Raw genomic sequence first — 17,517 nt, 5'->3', positions numbered from 1 at the left:
CAGAACTCTGCAGTACGCATTATTAATTCACTGATTATATAAAAGTTACAAGGAATCCAGGTACCTTTGCGTATTATGTTATTAATATTTTTGATGAAACCAAGATAAGGATTAATTCTCTTTCAAAATATGCTAAATATAGTCAAATATCTAAATGGTATTTTTTCCATTAAATTTTCAAGAAGTACAATTTTAGTCTTGAGTAACAGGAAAGAGACTTGGGACTTTCTACATATACTTAGGGGAAGCTGCATACTTTTAGATACATGATTTAAGGTCTAGTATAAATTTTTAATTAGTTTTTTATATTTCAGTGTTACACATACCCAAGGGTGTATGTAAGATCTCTACAATTTAAAGTGAAATGATACACTGGTAACTATAGATTCAATAACCATTTAAAAAATATAACATTGACAACAAATTCGAAGACCTTGATAGGCTCCTCTTCATTATATCCTGGACATACTCCTACCATGAGTTACGTGTTAACCCATTCCTTGTTATTCTTTTAATTTTTATCATAAATGTATATAATGTATATATACCTAAAGCATACAGTTTATTTTTCCTGTTTTGAACTTTATATAAATTGAGTCATATTATATATATTTTATGTAAACGCATATATACACATTGTTTGGGGATTCACCCATATCGATTCATATCGATGTCAGTATCTATAAAGTATGAACTTTCAGGACCTGGACTCTAGAGGCAGATGCCCTAGTTTTAAATGGTAGATCATTAACTTAATCACATTTATATATAAGTTAATTAACTTTTCTGACTTCTGTTTGTTTGTAAAACATGGAATTGTCAAAATATAAAGAATTAATATACTCGATGGTCGTTCAAGGTGAAGTAAATCATGAAGTTAAAGCACCTATATTTTGAAGATGCTTTATTTAAAAAATAGATTACAAATTATAAATAACAATTAGATTTTAAAATTTAATATTTTTTACAATACGAAATTGCAGAAAATTATAAATATATTTGTAAATTTTACACAAACATAAGACTATATATACACATCGCAGAGCTAATTTCAGATCTTAGAAAGGTCTTATACAAATGAGAGGCTGATGCTAAAATTTTATCATCTTCATGGCAAATCGAACTCTGTATATATGTAAAACACTTTGAATAATGGTTCTATAAAACTAATAGATTTTTAATTTGTTTTTATTACTCATTATTATATTATATTATTGGAAACGTTTTGCAGTATTATTTTCCTAAGCGAAGTAACATGATTAATCTAATGACTTACTTATACCATCAAATTATATTGTTACACATAATTTTATGCTCTTTGTTCTGGTTCTCCTACCAGGAAATGCAGTTGCTTGAGTTTTGCCTTGCTTATAAATTTGAAATAACAATTTCAGTCTACATTAGTTTACTTTTTTATTGTGCTGTTTAAAATATATGAAATGGTTTACTTTAGGAAAAAACTTTTTAAAAAATAATTTATTTACCAAATTGAACTTATTTAATTTTATATTTCACTGTGCTATTTTTCATGATTGATTGAATATCTAAGTAAATAGACTAGTGAGAAATTTCCATAGTTTTTAGAAAATCACGTAAATCATGAGAAAGTACTTTAGTCAATTTCAATATGTAGATGTTTGCTTAAATTACTTTCATTGATATTTTATGAAAATATATTTTATACACATAAAAGCTAGGAAAATAGCTTTCACAATATTACAAAGTAAAAGCACAGTAGCATAATCAAAACAGGAAAGGAAATTACTCTAATGGCAGTGCATATCAAAACAATGTATATTACACAGAAAACCTCATTTAAAGTGTTGTAAGACTGGTACTATACAATTTAGAACTATAAAGAAAAACATAACATAAAATAGTAAAGTAAACTTAAATTTAAAAGTCACTATTTCTAATGGACAAGATTTATCTTTCAGATTGGGATAAATGCTTGTGTTTAAATATAGGCCTGAATTCATCTGTTGTGTTCTAGTATAATCATACCTGATGTTTACTGCCTTTTATATTCTGATTGATCAGTGCTCATCATTTACAGGTTGTTAAATATTTTGATTATTACTCTTATACAATTAATCATAGTCAATAGTAGCCATAACATTTTCAAAATTTTAGATATGTGCTATAGATTTTTTCCCACAGTTCCCTTTTGTATTGCCTTGAAAAGAATATAAACAATCAACTCAACAAAATAAATGATTTTAAGTTTTTCTATCAACTTTCCAGACATCAGTGCCTTGAGGCAATTTTTTAATGGTGTAAAGGCTATAAAGGTTTAATTGCTGAAGAAATATTTATGGACTATTTATGGCATCAAGATTATAAAGGTATAATGGGCGTTCTGAATAAGTGCAAACTTTTATCCCTGAATTTATGGAGTGCCTGTTCTAAGGTCATAATTTTCAACCATGGCTGAGCATCAACATTGCACATTTGATTTAGAAAAATGCTGAGAAATTGAAAGATTACAAGATTAGAAATGCCGAATCAGGACGGAGGTAAAAAGCAGGATTGATGTATCTGTATTAGAAAAAAATGAAGGTAAGTTTGACGTTTGGTTATGATAATGGAGGATCTAGAAAGAGGAAGATGTGTTAAGAATTTCATAATAACAAGAGCAGTTCAATTCTGCCATCTGATCCTTTGGATGCTAATCTTAAAACCTCGCTTTGGTTGGTGTCTTATTCTGCTGGGCTGCTATAACAAAATACTACAGAGTGGGTAGCATAAACAACAGAAATTTATTTCTCACAGCTCAGAGGCTGAGAAGATCAAGATGCCAGCACATTAAACATTCTGGTGAGAGCTGACTTCCTGGTTCATAGCTGATGCCTTCTCCCTGTATCCTTAAATGGCAGAGATCTCAGTAGGGTCTCTTTTAAAAGAGCACTAATCTCATTTATGAGGGCTTCATACCCATGACCTAATCACCTCCAAGAGTCACACTCCTAATACCATCACACTGGGCATTGGGATTTCAAGGGATGAATTGGAGAGGAGACACATTCAGACCATAGCATTTAGTAACTTCAAACTTATTAGCATATTTCAGTTACATATAAAATGGGACTAATAGTGGTGCATTTAAATAAAGGTTGTTTAAAGGATGAAATTTTGATGATTTATTTAAATGATTTAGCACAGTGCCTGGCATATTTAAGTCTTCAATAAATATTTATTAGGGTTTATTTTAAGTGTAGAGAAAAGATTCATGCTTTATTCAAAGTAGTGAGGGAATATTTGTCCTTTCTTATTCAGAAAAGCTGTCTGAAAAGGTGATTATATAGTTGCATATTGAAAGAAATTGAGTCTGGATGATGTTGCTTCCATTTAGAAGAAAGAGGAAGAAAACATAAACTACGCTATAGATTAGAAGAGGTCACACGCATGCTAATTTAGAGAATATTCTAAGTTAAAGGGAGTCCATGTTGAGGAATAACACAAATAGCAATAAGATACTTTAAATAAACATTCTCAAGCTTATATTCTTGGAAAGACCAGGCTTTCTAGATAACTATATAGAACATATGACAAAGTTGTTTATTTCAGATTCTATGGAGATTTAATAGGATCTTTTGAAAATCTTCTCTAAAAGGCCTACTTACAGTTTGGCATATATGAATGTAAACATAACTACAAATATCAGACATATTTTGGGTTTTTATAATTATTTCCAATTATTCTTATCCAGGGAAGGGATTCACCTCTATTCTGACAATGACTTGTTCTGCTTATGATGTCTTTCTTATATGTGTATGTTCTGTGTGCTTTTCTATCATATGCCCACTGGATATCTTACTAATTTTAGGTTATCAATAATTATTTGGGTCTCACTCTTACTCAAAATATTTTTAAGTCTCATAATTCTGAATTGACTTCTATAGAAGTTTGGCTTTCCAACATCATACCACACCCCGTGTCAGCTATCTGCCTTATCGTTAACCGGAGGCAAGGCTCTGGTGTTTCTGTTTGTAATGTCCATTCTCTAGCCTGAGCGTTCAGCCCTATAAGCAATATTTTTAATGGTAGCGTGTGGTAATGCAGGAAGTTTAATCACACATTTGTATCACATGGCAGCTTCCTTGACAGAGTTCAAGCTCCAAATCCTCTCCTGTTATACAGGTAATGAGATTTTCCCTGGAACTCTATGAAAGTTCCCCCTGGGAGCTGTAGAAATGTTGTTAATTAATTAATTTGTATATGATATGATGTTGAGAAATTGTATTTTATTTGATAGTTATTAAGGAAATATTTTTCTTCAGCTAAATGTGATGGCCAGAATATACAATACGTTTCTCCTTCCTCCCTGCCCCTTCTCTTCTTTAACCCTCCCTCTTAAACTCTCCTTTCTCCTCCTTCTCTTCCTCCCCCTCCATATTTTATTCTTATTCTTCTCTCTCCACCCCTCTCTCTCCCTCTTTCTTTCTCTCCTTCTCTCTGTCCCTCTCATTCTCTACTCACTGATAGAACATTTTCATTATTTTCAGGCCTGGATTTAATAGCCCCATAGTAATTTTCTTGATTGCAATCAATCTGTAGTGAGTATCAGTTAGAGGGAAGCTATTTTTAACAGGAATGCACATGGTATGAATATGTTAGGTAAAAACATATAAGGCGTATTTTTGGAACGCTGTTTGTAATGTGAATGTTGGTAAGTCACTGGGTACTATCATATTTTAAAGATACAAGGATAAAAAATCACAGATGGGAGGAAAAGTTTTCTTGACCAAATGATGAAGATACAATTAATTACAGTTTAGAAAAAGAAGAAAAGGTACATGTTTACTTCATAAACAAATGTGTATATAAATATTAAAGGGTTAGATATAACTGTTATGACCATAAGGAAATTAGGAGATAATGCTGCAAAATATTTATATTAAATCAGAATGAAAAATGGCTTTCTAATCATAAAGCCGATATAAGGAATAAAAAAAAATTATCCAAACCAAAAATACCTATTACTTGATAAATGGATAATTTAAAAATTTGGGAATCAACATGAAAAAGAGTAAACTCAGAATTTTAAAGTTGGGAGAGACAAAATTCTTAGAGGGTAAATCTTAATAGTTACCAAATATATGAAAAAAAAAACCTTTTAATAATACTTGTAATAAAAGATATTTAAAATTTGATAATTGCATCTTAAGAAGAGTGAGTATAAAATCAGCCTCATATTCATCTTTATTCTCTGCTGCTGAGAAAGGGGAGAGACACAGTTGTTGAGTTATGTTGCAAAATGCTATTGTTTTTTGATCTTAAGAGACAGATCCAGCTTTCCTTCTTCTTTTTCCACATGTAGTCTCACTTTATTTCTAGCCTCTTTTCTTCAACCTACTGGTGTATCTGACCTCCTTTGTCTTGAATATTTTGTCTTGACATTCTTCTTTGTTCTCTTTTCCTGTCTTTATTCCTAATTCAGTCCCTGATTGAGAAGGAAGGCAGCAGTCATGCAGGGGTTTAAAGCATAGACTCTGGAGTCAACCTACCTGGCTTCAAATCCCAGCTCTACTAATTAGAGTCTGATTGTGACTAAGGAGATTATTTTATTATCTCCTGCTATAATGTAGGAGGATTTTAGAAGATTTTCTTCTCATAGGTCAGGTATACACATCAAATATGTCAATATTTATGAATTACTTACAGCAGAATCTGGCATATAATAACCACTATATAAATAAGGATCCAAATGCATTGATTTTTAAAATATTTTACATGGATAATTTATCATCTTTCTTTTAATGCTTACAGTGTTTTGTAACGTAGGGTTTTTTTATATAAATATATTGATCATTTTTTCTTCTTGTCTTCTAAATTTTTTATACTCAATAAAGATTGCATTAGCCAAAGTGATATACAGTTTTATTTCGGCATATTTAACTTTTTATATTTAAATATTTCATACATAATTTATTTTAATAACAGTTTTATTGAAATATAATCTTCATATCATAAAATTAACTTCTTTAAAATGTACAATTCAGTGGTTTCGGTATATTCATAAAATTGTGCAGCCATCAGGACTATCAAAGTTTAGACCATTTTCATCATTCAAAAAAATACTCCATACCTATTAAAAGTCATTTTCCATCAACCCAACTTCTCCATTCCTGGTAACCACTAATCTAATTTCTATCTCTATGGGATTTGGCTATTCTGGACTTTCATATAAATAGACTCATGCAATTTGTGGCTTTTTGTGTCCAGCTTCTTTCTTTCAGCATGTTTTCAAGATTCATTCAGGTTGTAGTATACATCAGTACTTTATGCTCTTTAATTGCCAAAATTATAATTCTATTGTTATATAATTTTATTGCATATAAATATACTACTTTGTGTTTACCCATTTATCAGTTGATAGATATTGAGCTGTTTTCTCTTTTTGGTTATTTTAAGTAATGCTACTGTGAACATCCATTGCTATATAGAAATATGTTTTTTATTCTTTAGGTATATGCCTAAGAATTAAATTGTTAGACTTATGATGACCCATTGTTTAACTTTTTGAGGAACTACCAAACTGTTATTCAAAGTAGTTATATCATTTACTATTCCCACCAGTAACATTTAAAAGTTCTAGTTTTGCCACATCCTCTCATATAGTTGTATTACCCATCTTTTTTATTTTAGTTAGTCTAGAAGATACAAAATGGTATCTTGTAAGTGGTTTTTATTTTGATTTCTCTAATGACTAAGGAAGGTGATTATGCTTTTATATGCTTATTGCCCATTGTAAATCTTTTTTTGAGAAATAGCTTTTCAAATCCTTTACCCATTGTTTTAATTGGATTATTGTGTTCTTGTTACTCAATTGTGTGATACTTCATATATTCTGGATACAAGAACTATATGAGATAAATGACTTGCAAATATTTTCTCGCATTCTGTGGGGTGTGCTTTCACTTTCTTGATAGTGTCCTTTGGGGAGAAAAAGTTTCTAATTTTGATGAAGTGTATTTTATTTATTTTTCTTTAGTTTGCTGTGTGGGGTCACTGAAATCTTTGTTCACTTGTCTTTTATGATGAGCTAATGATTGGACAGAGATTTAATTAAATGCTTTGAATCAATAAGTCTTCCAGACTTTGCTGAGGTGTTCTATTTCTATTTATTGTCATGCATTGAATATTCCTACAAGCATTTATAAGTCTGCCTTAGCCTTCACTCTCTGCCAACACAGGGCCTCAAGGTCAGCCAGAGATGAGAGATTAGGAATTTTCTCCCTAATCCTAAAAATAAAGAAAATACATCTTTCTGGTCATGCACACCATCATGCGCAATTGTATGGCCTTATAGATTCCTGGGAATATACAGGTCTTTTCAAATCCTGCTATGGGCATCTCATTCCATTTTTCCTAAGTTTTTTTTTTTTTTTTTTGGTGCCTATTGTTATGCACAGCTATTATCCATATCAAAAGAAGCATAATGTTAAAAATTGCTGTTTCTTTTCTTTTCTTTTTCCAATAAAAGCCTTAGGAGTAGGACCATTTACACAGCCTGAGATCTAAGTCTTGCTCAAATAAAAAAGAAGTCTTAAAAATGGAAGTTTTCAGGAAGCTGCTAGATCGGTTAAAATAGTGACAATCATCTGGGGATAAGGCCAAGAGTTCCCTTCCTGTTCTCCCTCAAGTGTCTGCTAGGATGACGGTTTACCAGCTAGCTAAGTTACAAAGCTGGTGGGTCGGAGCTTCCATGCAGTTGTGCAGAGAGAGATGCCAAAAATCTCACTGTTTCGTAGAGATTTAGCTACTCTCCTCTTCCTGCCTAGTTTTATTAAGAAGTAAATGACATACTTACGTGATGATTTGATTTCCATATATTGTGAAATGGTTACCACAATTGGTGCTCTGTGAACTGGTGCAAGCTTTTGCTTATTTCCAGAGTTCTGAAAAAGTTGACTTTGATAATTTTTACTAGTATATTAATTTCCTTTCTGAAAGAGAAGACTTTTCTGGTCTTTACTGTTCAAAAGGTGCTTCCTGGATTTGATTTTGACAAAATGTGCATTTTCTTTTCTTTTTTTTCCACAATGGTTATATATTTGTTCCCGTAGCTTTGAAATGTTATGATTACTTTTTGTAATGTATTGATTATTTCTAGGTTTTTAAAAAACCCTATTCTATCAATATGGCTATAAATTTTATCTCTGAGATCACACTGCTTTAATAATTTTTTTCTGGGTAAATATATATTTAAATTTAAGGATAATAAAATTAATGGACAGTTACAAGTGTAAAGAATATAATTCAGATCTATTTGTTTTTTTAGCTACAAATAAGAAAAAATATAGTATAGCTTTATTAATTAAAGATGTAAACTGAATTAGAAAAAAATGTGGAAGTTGAGTTACTTTACATATAAACTCATGTATTTCAAATAAATACTAAAAAGTTATGTTTATGAGCTTATGCTTTTTAAACAAAATATATTATGGGAAAATAAGAATTACAGGTCTTTCAACTTTATAAAACTAACACTGATCATTTGGATAATTTAAAACAATATTTTATTGTATTTAGTTTGCTCCTGAATACACATTTTTAAAAAGTGGATTGTCAAAAATATATTAAACTTGAACAGCTCCTTTTTTAAATTTTACTTTTTTTCTCTAGGACTTTGGAGATGATGGGTCCTTGTATATTACTAAGGTTACCACAACTCACATGGGCAATTACACCTGCTATGCAAATGGCTATGAAGAGGTTTATCAGACTCACATCTTCCAAGTGAATGGTAAGAAATGTGGTGTTGCTATAATTACTTTGTGCTTCAATAGATATTTGAAGAATATCGCAGTTGACTAGGAAGGCAAGGCATCAATTTTTTTTTTCTTTAGTTTTTGGAACTTACTGTTAATGGAAAATGTTTTTCAATTTAAAAAAAGTATTTGGGTGAATAAAAATTGTAAATTTGTACTACTATTTCAAATTCTCATAAAATGTTGCAAAATAACTTGTCATAATTGGAAAATTAAAGCATAGGGAATTTGAATTACTTTTTTTTAGCATGAGAATATCAACAAAAAGGCAGCCATATAAATTTTAGAAACTGAAAAAAATTAAGCATTTAAAAATTTTAATTAGATCATCTATTTATCTGATCTTATTAATAATAGAGAACACTGTTATTTATGTACAACAAATTTTATACTTATAATGGTTAATTAAATGGCTGTGGACATTGGCTAAGTAGGCTGATCTCATTCTTACAATCAGAGCTTTGTTTTATTTATGAGTTACTTCAAATTTTAGTTATTTAGTTGAATTGTTACATAAAATTGCATGTATCATTAATATACACTAATTTACTTTCATACTGATATATGTTAATTTTCTCTATGATTTATAAAAAAGAGGCAGAAACTTACTTGGCTTTCTGTAGAAATAGCAAGATGGCTAGTGTTGTTGGTATAAATAAGAGGAGAGTGGCAGATATGAATTTGGACAGGTGACTTGAGGTGAGATCACATGGAGCCCTGTGGACCTAAATATTTGGATTCCCATTGTAAGTGTAATAGGAAGCCATCAAAGTGTTTAGTGTATGAAGTGGTGCAATCTGATTTGTTTTAGAATGACTGGAAGCACTAAGAGCTGTTAAAAAAAAAAAAAATTAAGTCTGGAAAGAGATAATGGTGGCTTAAGATATAGTCGAATGGTGAAGAGGTAAAGAAATGGTCAGATTTGAAATGTATTTTAAAAGTAGCTCTACAATATCCTGAGGAATAGCATGTGAGTGTGAGAGAAAGAGAATTAAACAAATAAATAACCCAAGGAATTTGAAGGAATCCTTTAGACATATGGTCATAATATTAACTATAATGGAGAAGAAGCACATTGGAAGATTGAGTGAAATTTTTTGACTAGTTAATTTCAATACAATTATCCAGATAGAAGTCAAATATGCAAGCTAGTGTATATGTCTAGAGATCAGAGGGAAATAACAGGCCAAAGTTGTATATTTAATAATATCAAAGTGCAAAGACTATATTTAAAGCCATAAATCTGAGCTTGATGAGGCCACCTTACGAATAAATATAGTTGGTTATGAAGTCAGAACCTTGGAGCTGAGATTAACAAGAAGAAAAAAGATGACCTAGAATGAGCATCCTGTAATGGGAAATATGTATCCTGGAAATCAATTAAGAAAATGTTGGAATAAAGGTTAAAAAGATTTGGGAGTTTATGGTTTGACACTCAACTCATCGTCGGTACTCCAGGCCTTATTTCTGGCTCAAAACCAGTAGGCAACTAGACATGGGTGAAGGCTTGTAATTGGGTTCTTGGACCCAATCACCAGGTGCTGGCATCACTACTCCTGTACTTTGGGGGCATTATTAAGTAAAATAAGGGTTACTTGAACACAAGCACTGTGATACCAGGACAGTCGATATGAGAACCTAGGTGGCTACTAATCCAAAGGGATGGGGAGCATATACAGCATGGGAACACTGGACAAAAGAATGATTTATGTCCTGGGCAGTGTATTGGGACTGTGAAAGATTTCATCACACTACTCAGAACCATGTGCAATTTAATACTTATGAGTTGTTTATTTTTGGAATTTTCCTTTTCAAATTTTTGGACATTGGTTGACTCCAGGCAACAAACTGTGTAAAGCAAAACTGTGGCTATGTGGGGGACTACTGTATTAGCAGTGATTACCTAGGGCGAGCTCTCATGTTTACCCTTTTCTGGGAACAAAAATACCTGAACTGAGGAGTAAAACCTGTCTCTTTCTATCACTTCCTACTACATTTAATCTGCTTCGGAACTCTTGGTGTAAACGTTTTCATGCGGGATGGGGCTGGGAAAGTGGAACAATGATATTATTATTGTTGAACATTGGTTGAAAGTGAACAGAGACAGAACTGTGCAGTACTGGATAATGATGTGGATCAAAGAAGGGAAATTTATAAAAGTCGTAGATGTGATCATCTTTTATGCCGAGGTGAATAATCTAGTAAAGGTGAAAAGCAGCTAATTTAAGACAAAAAAAAAAGAGGGAAAAGGCAGTAGTGAAGTCCTTCAAAAGTTGATATAATATAGTTACACTGATGGAAGTATTGGTCTTTGGAAGAGGAATAGTTAATCTGTCGAAACAGGAAGCAAGAAGACATGTGTTGGGAACAAATGCTCAGCATGGGGGCATGAGGAAATACTCTATTGCTTAAGAGTTTTTCAGTGCAATGAAGAACACCAACTATTGGAAATAACAAGTTTGTAAGAACGTTAGTGATTTGAGGAGATGATGAGATATAAAATAATTATCTTGCAGGTTAAGAAGGTGATGGAAATAGCGGTATATAGTTGGTATATTGGGCAGATCTTTGGGTGTCCTTGAGAAGGTAGATGTTTGTTTGTTTGTTTTCAGTTGTGGTTGGCTGTGAATTTGCAATCAGAGAAAGATTTGATTTTAACCAGTATTTTAACCAGTATTTAACCAGAGTTAGGTACGAGGAAGTTAAGTAAGTTTACAAGAGAATGATTGTAATAAGGGACCACAGAATAAGTGATAAACTAAGGAAAGAAGTGAGGCCATGAGAAATGTAAAATGAAGTGACAAATTGACTGGAGTTTCCACGTTGTTCAGATAATAATATAATGGAGTACTATATAAAAATAAATGCAATACCTTCACTGAAAGCCTTTTCTCAAGGCATATGACTATTTCTGTCTATAAGAAATACTTTTAATTAGGTCAAGTCTATATAAAAGAATATTTGGGACTTTAAGTTTTGATAGATGTTTAGGAAGCCCAGCTAATCTAACTCTAACTTGCTACTTTGGCTTTAGCTGAAAGGGAAAAACAAAGCATTAAAAAAAACATTAATTCATCAAATTCAACTATAATTAATCAAAACTTTGTTCTACTGCATTTTTATCAAAAAGGGAAAACCATACGTGCATTTCAAGAAAAATCTTTAATATTTAAATCTTCTTTTGGAAGAAGCCAAAAAGCTGTAGGAAATGTATGTGTACCAGTAAGAGATTACCTTTAGCTACTATAACAGAGACTCACAGTAACAGGGCTGAAAGAAGATATCAGTATGTTTTAATTTTGCATGGAAGAAACCCTGACGAGATGGTTTGCGATGGTCACTCCACAGTGTCATCAAGGTCCTACGCTCCCTCTATGGCAATTAGCACATGGTTTCCATTCTTGGCGTCATCCCTTGTTTTCCAAATGGTTATGCAAATTCCAATGATCATGTTCATATTTCTCAAGGAAAAAAGGAAGAAGGGGGAAGGATAAACAGCTCCTGATACCAGAGAGAGCACTTTGAAAAGAACTTTAGTGGAAGCGCCAACAATAACTCCCACTGGCCATCTCTAAATGCAGAGATTATAAAGTACATTTCTTTGACCTTAATCTGCAACAATTAAGGGTTCAGTTCATTTTAAAGAAGAGAAGAAGGTAGGGATACATTTTGTAGGTAATTAGCCATCTTTATCAGTAAAGTGTCTGGTATGTCAAAACATTTTGCAAAACTAATAGAATAATGACTGTTACACAACAAAATGAGTAAATTTGGAGGTCTAATAGGCTTTAGTAAGTGATGCATGAACCAGGCAGCATCCCATCTAGCAACTAGAGGGAGATCTGACAGGTTGCACAAAATGGAAGATTTTTATAAAAAGGAAGGTGGGGCAAGGGAACTATTAATAAAAGAAAGGATTATTTGGGGGCCAAAGTCTCTTTTATTTGGAGGATGAGAACAGAAAGTGTTTTAATTGGGCAGATTTCTGTGGGTGATGATGATGGTCTACCTTACAAATGACCTTACTGGTGTTTAACCAAAAAAATTCAAGACAGATTAATTAAGATAACATTTCTAGGAGAGGTTGAAACTGAAATTTGATCAGGTATTAAAACTAGTTTTGCTTTCATGGCTTTTAGCATGACTGATGCCAGTTTGAGCCTATTGTCTTCTCTTTAACATGACACTTTACAATAAAATGTTTTGAAGTGGTAGGATTAGCTATAAAACAGCAGCCCTACAAATGATTGGCTAAACAAGCCATTGTTCCCTTTTTTTAGTGTTTCCTTTTCCTTTGGTTTTATGGTGTTTTAGATTTGGCATAAAAACTTTAAACATATGTTTTGTGTATAAATAAGTATAGTAAACTTGAGATCACTCAGAAAATTGTTATAGTTCAATCACAAAAGAATAGTTAGGAATGTGCTTTGACAGTGAAAAAATACAATGAAAGTGCAAGAAAAATGTAAATTAGATAGCCAAATAGCACATTTATGGACCCAATAAATCTCTAAAACTAGTTTAACTCATTTTTCATTCTCCATCCACTTTTCAGAAAAGGTTAAAAAGACCTTTAGAAAATTAGATTTTCATAGGGAATTTAACATATTTATCTTAACAATTTGTCAATTAGTAGTAAAAATAAAATATATCATTGATTACCATAAAAAGCTCTGAAAATACCACTAGTTAATGGAATTTGTGAAAGAGTGCTTTTGAAGTGCAAAGTCTATTTAAATATCCCAGGGAGCATGCCAAATAAAAGTCTATCAATATCCCTGTTTCTTTTCAAACAATGAGAAATTAGATTATTGAAATATGAGAGTGCTTCTGTGTCCTTGTCAGAAGAAACATTATGTATAAATCAAAGAAACTTGACTCTGCCAGTGGAATTCATTTCATGCTTTTCTTTTCCTTTTTACATAAAGTAAATCGTCTTTAGATCTTCAGCGTATGATACAGAATGTTTGAAATTTTAAAAGTTATTCAGTGTTTACACTACCTTCTGGGCAGAAAGCTTGTCCATATTCACAATAGACCCTTAGTATGCTGCTGTTTCTCTCTCATTCATATTTTTTAAGACAAAGTTGCAGGTTTTAGAGGATGTCTGTATAGAACACCCCCATTTTTTTTCATTCAAAGCTAGAAAGTGGCTTAAGTCTAAGGCAATAATGTGCTGCTTCATTTGCATCATAGAATTAAACTTCCTTGTCCATTCCCAGGCAGCCTTCCCTGCTAACCCTGCTATACTTTCTGCATGGCCAAAGTGCGAATGGGAATAAAAACCTTTGGCTCGAAAGATCCAGAAAGCCGGAAGTGAGAGGCCTACTTTCTCCTCTCTCCTCCTTCTACTGTGAGTTATTGAAGGATGAAAGAGAGAGATGCCTTGAGGGTTATTCTGGCTCAGTGATTTCTCTAACTGTGGTTCTTATGCAACCAACCTTGGAGACTTGTTTTAAATGCAAATTCTCAGTGCAGGGCACACCATGCCCACTGAATCTGAGGCTCTGAGCCCGAGGTAGAACAATCTGTATTTTAACAAACCCTCTTGAAGTCTTGGACAATAAAGTTTGAGAACTGCTCTAGCAATTGTTTTCTCTCGAAATCTGAGAAGTGGGAGTATGCATTCCTTCCTCATTCTCCAGCTTTATTCTCTTAATTTTGACTTGAAACTAAGCTTATAGTGATCTGAGTGAGTGACTATCCTTTAGTGGAGGTGAGATCAGACATGTATCAAACCAGTCTTCCCCTCATGAGGTCTTGCAACTGACAATCTAGATGTCTTCCTCCAAACCTCACACTGGCGACCTCAGCTGTGGTCAAGGTCCTCTGACAGCTTGTTATTGCAGGAACCAGTCTCTCTGCCAGTCTTCTTAAGAACTTTATTTGATACAGGAAGCTTAATCAGATGCTCTCGAGGTAGTCCAGATGTGTCAGGGATTTAATGCCCCCATAGAAAGCCCTTAACGAACGAGAGACACAAGTCAATGGATAAGAAGCACAGTTTTCCATTCAAACCTTGAGAAGATTCTTAGCTGCACTGTAAATGATTCTTTAGTGGGTCCACACTGAAACTGAGCTCTTTTTGCTTATAGTAATAACATGCTCATGAATCTCATGAATGCACCTTACCCATTTTTTTTTTTTGCTATTTTTTTCTTCTATCTTATTTTTTCTACTCTCTAATTTGTGCTTCCTAGGATTTCTTCTCAATCAACTAACTGACCCTAAGTTCTTTTCTCAGAGCTTCTCTTGCAGACACTCCTACTTAGAAAAGTCCCTGCCTTAATTACTATTGCTGCCCTTTTGTACTCTCCCTGAGAAGTGCTAGTAGATGCTACATGTTTGCTTCCAGAAGGCTTTGAAATATGACAGAACAGTACATTAATTCATTAACTCCAAAGCCTAAAAATTCTCTCTCTCTGTTATTTCGCATGCTAAATTATGTCCAGTTACACTGTTCAATAGAGCTCTTCTGAGCTTCTGCAATTAGATTAAATCATGACACCAAGATACTCCAATTATGCAATAGAAAGAGCATAGAGATGCTCAAAATTTAATATATAATCTAATTATTAAATTCCCAGAGAGAGATAAAACTTTAAAGATTAAAGTTTCAATAAATTAGTCCAAAGTAATTAATATCCAAAATTAAATTCTGCTCTTGCAACATAAAGTTTAAAGAAAATCTAAAAGTTTTAAGTACAACTAAAGTCTAAAGAATCAAATTGTTCCTTAATTTTTTATTTTGTTCCCTTTAAGTGAAAGAGGTCCTTGAAAAGTTTGTAGCTTTGGGATAACTTCAACATGTGTATATTGGGGTAATTTCACTGGATTTAAATGTACCATCATGTTATTTGCTTTCAAATGGTCGCATTAGTTCTTTATTCATGATTTTCTTAGTATTCTGTCTTCTGCTGAGCTGCATAACTTTTAGAATTCTATTTTATCTCTACTATTGGCTTATTAGCTATACTTCTGATTTTATTTTATTTTATTTTGTTTTTTTAGGTGCAACTATAAGGTATATTTACAATGTACAATTTTAACTTATTGTCATCTATCTATCTTCAAATATTTTACCTCTCACATATAAAATAAAAACCCTAAAATAGCATACTTAGATCTCTCCCCTTTCCATACTTTGTGATAATATTGGCAAACATTTTACTACTCCGTATGTTATAAACCCCACATGCATTATTTTATTTTTGCTTTCAATAGTTAAATATCTCCCACAGATACATATTTTTTAAAAAAATAAGTATGTGAGACTTTTACATTTACCCTTTCTAAACCCCCTTATTCTTTCATGTAAATCCAAATTTCTGAATTTTCCCTTAGCTTAATGAACATCTTTTCACAATGTGAAGTTCAGGTCTGCCCCATGTCCTTGACCCAATCTGTGAACTATTTTTTACCTGTTTATGAAAGTATAGAATTTATGAGTAGGCTTTGAAAAAGTTTTACCGTAATTTCTTATTGCTACGTCATCTCTGTAAGTGATCTTATTTTCTGGTAACTGTAGAAGTTGGAGGGAAAAAAAAATAAGATGCTTACTACAGATAGCTTCAGAATCACTTCCCTAAGTCCTTGGAGTCCTCCACTGGACCCTCTGTTTCAGGGGGACAGCATAAGAGACAACATGTAGGTGTTATAGGACAGGCCTTGTGGTAGCAGATAACACTTTTGCCTACTTACCTGGACTCATAATTAGTGTGCTTGGTTATAAGGGAGTCTGAAAAAGGTAAGCCAGCTCTGGGCTCAGAAAAAAGAGAGAATACATTTGGTGTATATCCATCCTGATTTTACCACAGAACACCGTGCTCCTAAGTTTTCTGGAAGAAAGATCGAACCATGGGAAGTGTCACCTTTGTCTGAAAACATTTAAGACAATCATATTGTCCCTGGGAATAGGCACTTTGGACCAAATGCCACAATAGAAATTCTTGCAGTTGTGAAACCAGGTCCACAGGGGTTTCACCAACATTGTATCAGCTGGCATATATACTTTAGCCAATTCCAAAACTAAAAACTAAAATCGAGATTAATGTTTCTAAAGACTGTGCCTTCAGGGAGCTAGAAGAGACCTTAACCTCGCTGTGAGCTCCACAATATATCATTTCTTCAGTTTAAAAAGTTTCTAGACCTTGTGCCATATTTATTTCTGCTACATTTCTAGACCTTGTGCCATATTTATTTCTGCTACATTTCCCCCTGCTTCTAACGCACTTTCTCTTGTCTGTTCCATTATTTCTTTCAGGAGTGCTCAGCCACTTGAACCATCTACTCGATTGGGACTCCTTCCTTTTCCTTTTGATAGAGCAAAGCACTAGAAATAAGTGTCTTTCTTCTTTTTTATTGTTCTCTGCTTTCTGGCCCAAACATTTTTGTTTTCATGCATTTCTTGATGTGTTATCTTATGGAATCTGTCATGGTGAGATATTTAAAAATATTGCATTTCGGTCTGTCAAAAACATTCATGGTTCAAACAAGTATTTTCCACCTTGTCCTTACTGATTTGAGTAATCCCATCCAGAGGCTAGTTTTTCATTAGAATGATATCTAACCCATGTCCAGACACGATCCATCATTACCTTGGCTAGTGTGCTTCATCGTGGTTGTGACTTCCTTCAGAGTCTTCATTTCATAGATTTCTTGGCATGTGCCCTTGGGTACCGAGGATAGCTCCATGACCACCTGCACTACCATTACTCTGCAATACATCCACGGATGCCAGAAT

The 17,517-nt window shown here is 32.9% G+C and overlaps 1 protein-coding gene across 3 annotated transcripts in view; it reads left to right on the top strand.

Annotated features, from left to right (window-relative positions):
* The window catches only part of FSTL5 (follistatin like 5), a 498,432-nt gene that overhangs the window by 344,840 nt on the left and 136,075 nt on the right, over positions 1 to 17,517 (top strand). For all 3 annotated transcript variants that reach the window (XM_006917006.2, XM_006917005.2, XM_006917004.1), the window contains exon 7: positions 8,629 to 8,749. In XM_006917006.2, coding sequence (XP_006917068.1) covers positions 8,629 to 8,749 — 121 coding nt within the window. The remainder of the gene's footprint in view (positions 1 to 8,628; positions 8,750 to 17,517) is intronic.

This window comes from Pteropus alecto, unplaced genomic scaffold (assembly GCF_000325575.1).
Source record: "Pteropus alecto unplaced genomic scaffold, ASM32557v1 scaffold166, whole genome shotgun sequence".
Lineage (NCBI taxonomy): Eukaryota > Metazoa > Chordata > Mammalia > Chiroptera > Pteropodidae > Pteropus > Pteropus alecto.
Note: the sequence above shows the minus strand (reverse complement) of the source record. Positions and strands in the feature narration are given on the sequence as shown.